Source organism: Notothenia coriiceps, unplaced genomic scaffold (assembly GCF_000735185.1).
Source record: "Notothenia coriiceps isolate Sejong01 unplaced genomic scaffold, NC01 NC01_scaffold00028150, whole genome shotgun sequence".
Taxonomy (NCBI): Eukaryota; Metazoa; Chordata; class Actinopteri; order Perciformes; family Nototheniidae; genus Notothenia; species Notothenia coriiceps.
In genome coordinates this window covers 1-2,105 of record NW_011360851.1, presented here as the reverse complement: position 1 = coordinate 2,105, position 2,105 = coordinate 1, and the positions used below count along the sequence as shown (strand labels likewise).

Here is a 2,105-nt window from a genome sequence, read left to right as displayed (position 1 = left end):
AATGATGATGATGATGATGATGAGGGTTAATGGTGATGAGGGTTAATGATGATGGTGAGGGTTAATGGTGATGATGATGATGAGGGTTAATGGTGATGAGGGTTAATGATGAAGAGGGTTAATGATGATGATGATGATGAGGGTTAATGGTGATGAGGGTTAATGATGATGATGATGAGGGTTAATGGTGATGATGATGATGATGATGATGATGAGGGTTAATGATGAAGAGGGTTGATGATGAGGGTTAATGATGATGAGGGTTAATGGTGAAGAGGGTTAATGATGATGATGATGATGAGGGTTAATGGTGATGAGGGTTAATGATGATGATGATGATGATGAGGGTTAATGGTGATGATGATGATGATGATGATGATGAGGGTTAATGATGAAGAGGGTTGATGATGAGGGTTAATGATGATGAGGGTTAATGGTGATGAGGGTTAATGATGAAGAGGGTTAATGGTAACAAGGGTTAATGATGATGATGAGGGTTGATGATGGTGCTTAACGACCCTCAGGTCTCACTTTAAGGAGTGCCTGGTGCAGCTGATCAACCGTTGCCATGGCGACCCCGCAGTGCTCTTCAGCGTGGCGGAGATGGGGGCAGAGCTTCAGCGCTGGGGTGTTGCCGTGCCGACCAGGAGAGCTGAGGAGGCGGAGCCAGAGTACACAGAACGCCTCCGCGCGGTCAGTAACACACACACTCACACTCACAACACCTCGTTAAATCATTAACGAATCAACTGCAGGTTGTGATGTGTCATCATCCCTTCAGCCAATCAGAGCACATGATTCTTTCTCTTTCTGCAGACTCTGACCAATAGCGTTCCTCTCAGGAAGCATCTCTGACCGCCTCCTCACCGACACACCGACCAATCAGACGGCAGCATTTTGTCTCCTTCCTGCTTCCGTTAGTGATGTCATCGTCAACAATTAAGCCGGTGGTGTCTGATTGGCTCCTCGTTTGCAGTGAGAGGACGAATGAAAAGGGAGGAAGACGGATCAAGCAGCCGATGATCTTCTCTCTCGGTTTCTTGGACTGATGTTCACTTTAATGAGCAGATGTTAACGAGCGGATGTTAATGAGCTCGAGCTGATGGTAACGAGCTGATGTTAACACGTTAACGAGCTGATGTTAACAAGCGGATGATAACGAGCTGATGTTAACTTTTAGTATTTAAGTGTCTGTCTCTCCCAGTGTTAGCAGCAGTTAGCATGTGCTAACCCAGATAGTCTTTTGCAGTTGTTACTCTCCTTAAGGAAATAATTTAACGCGGGGGGGGGTTTATTCATTTGCTGTGTATATATATATATATGAAATAAATCTTGAATGGAACAAATGTTTATGTTCATTAATTACTATATCTATGACTTTATAAAGTAAGGGTACTATATAAAGGCCCCCGACTGACTGTTTTAACCCTTCCCTTCCCAGTAACAGAAGTTGTCCAGTTTTTTTTTTAATCATAAACTTTATTATTCACAAACGTTACAAACAGACCATGCACCTCATGCTGTTTTACCCAGAATGCACTTGTTCAGAGTGAGGGCGCAGCGTCGTCTCTGATTGGACAGAAGCTGTGGATCTCCTGCAGCAGCCGCTCAGCTAGCGCCGGGCTGTTAGCCGCTAGCACCCGGCGGGACATCAGGTCCACCGGCCCGCCTGCACACATAGCATCTGTTAGCTTAGCATCTGTTAACTTAGCATCTGTGTGTTAGCGTAACTCCTCACCCTGCACGTCCATCAGCACGCCCCCCGCCTCGGTCACCAGCAGAACCCCCGCAGCGATGTCCCACACGTGGATCCCAATCTCATAATACGCCTCCACACATCCAGAGGCCACCAGACACATGTTGATCGCTGCAGTTCCTGCTCCACGCACTCTATACGCACACACACACACACACACATATATAACTCACAATAAAAATGCATTATGTCACGTTGTTCGATACTCACAGTATAACATGTATGTGGTTTCGGAAATTGAGACTCAATAGCTTCTGTCAATTAGGAGCATTGAGGTCACCGAGGTCCGGACCTCGGTCATTTTTTACAAGCTGTGTATATAACAAAACTTGTGAAATAATTGCACTAA

The 2,105-nt window shown here is 45.6% G+C and overlaps 1 protein-coding gene across 1 annotated transcript; it reads right to left on the bottom strand.

The window, feature by feature from the left end:
• Nucleotides 1-1,466: 1,466 nt before the first annotated feature.
• On the bottom strand, nt 1,467-2,058 carry LOC104958020 (inositol monophosphatase 1-like). The gene is made up of 2 exons (XM_010785714.1): nt 1,739-2,058; nt 1,467-1,669 (listed from the first exon to the last, which is right to left on the bottom strand). Exons 1-2 carry the CDS (start codon nt 1,857-1,859, stop codon nt 1,545-1,547), a joined length of 246 nt encoding a protein of 81 aa, XP_010784016.1. The 5' UTR covers nt 1,860-2,058; the 3' UTR covers nt 1,467-1,544.
• Nucleotides 2,059-2,105: the final 47 nt, after the last annotated feature.

Bases quoted from the DNA above. Each gene is read 5' to 3' on its own strand.
- LOC104958020 (XM_010785714.1), bottom strand. From the start codon at position 1,859: ATGTGTCTGGTGGCCTCTGGATGTGTGGAGGCGTATTATGAGATTGGG. The intron at 1,670-1,738 runs GTGAGGAGTTAC...CTATGTGTGCAG, and splicing joins CGTGCTGATGGACGTGCAGG to GCGGGCCGGTGGACCTGATG.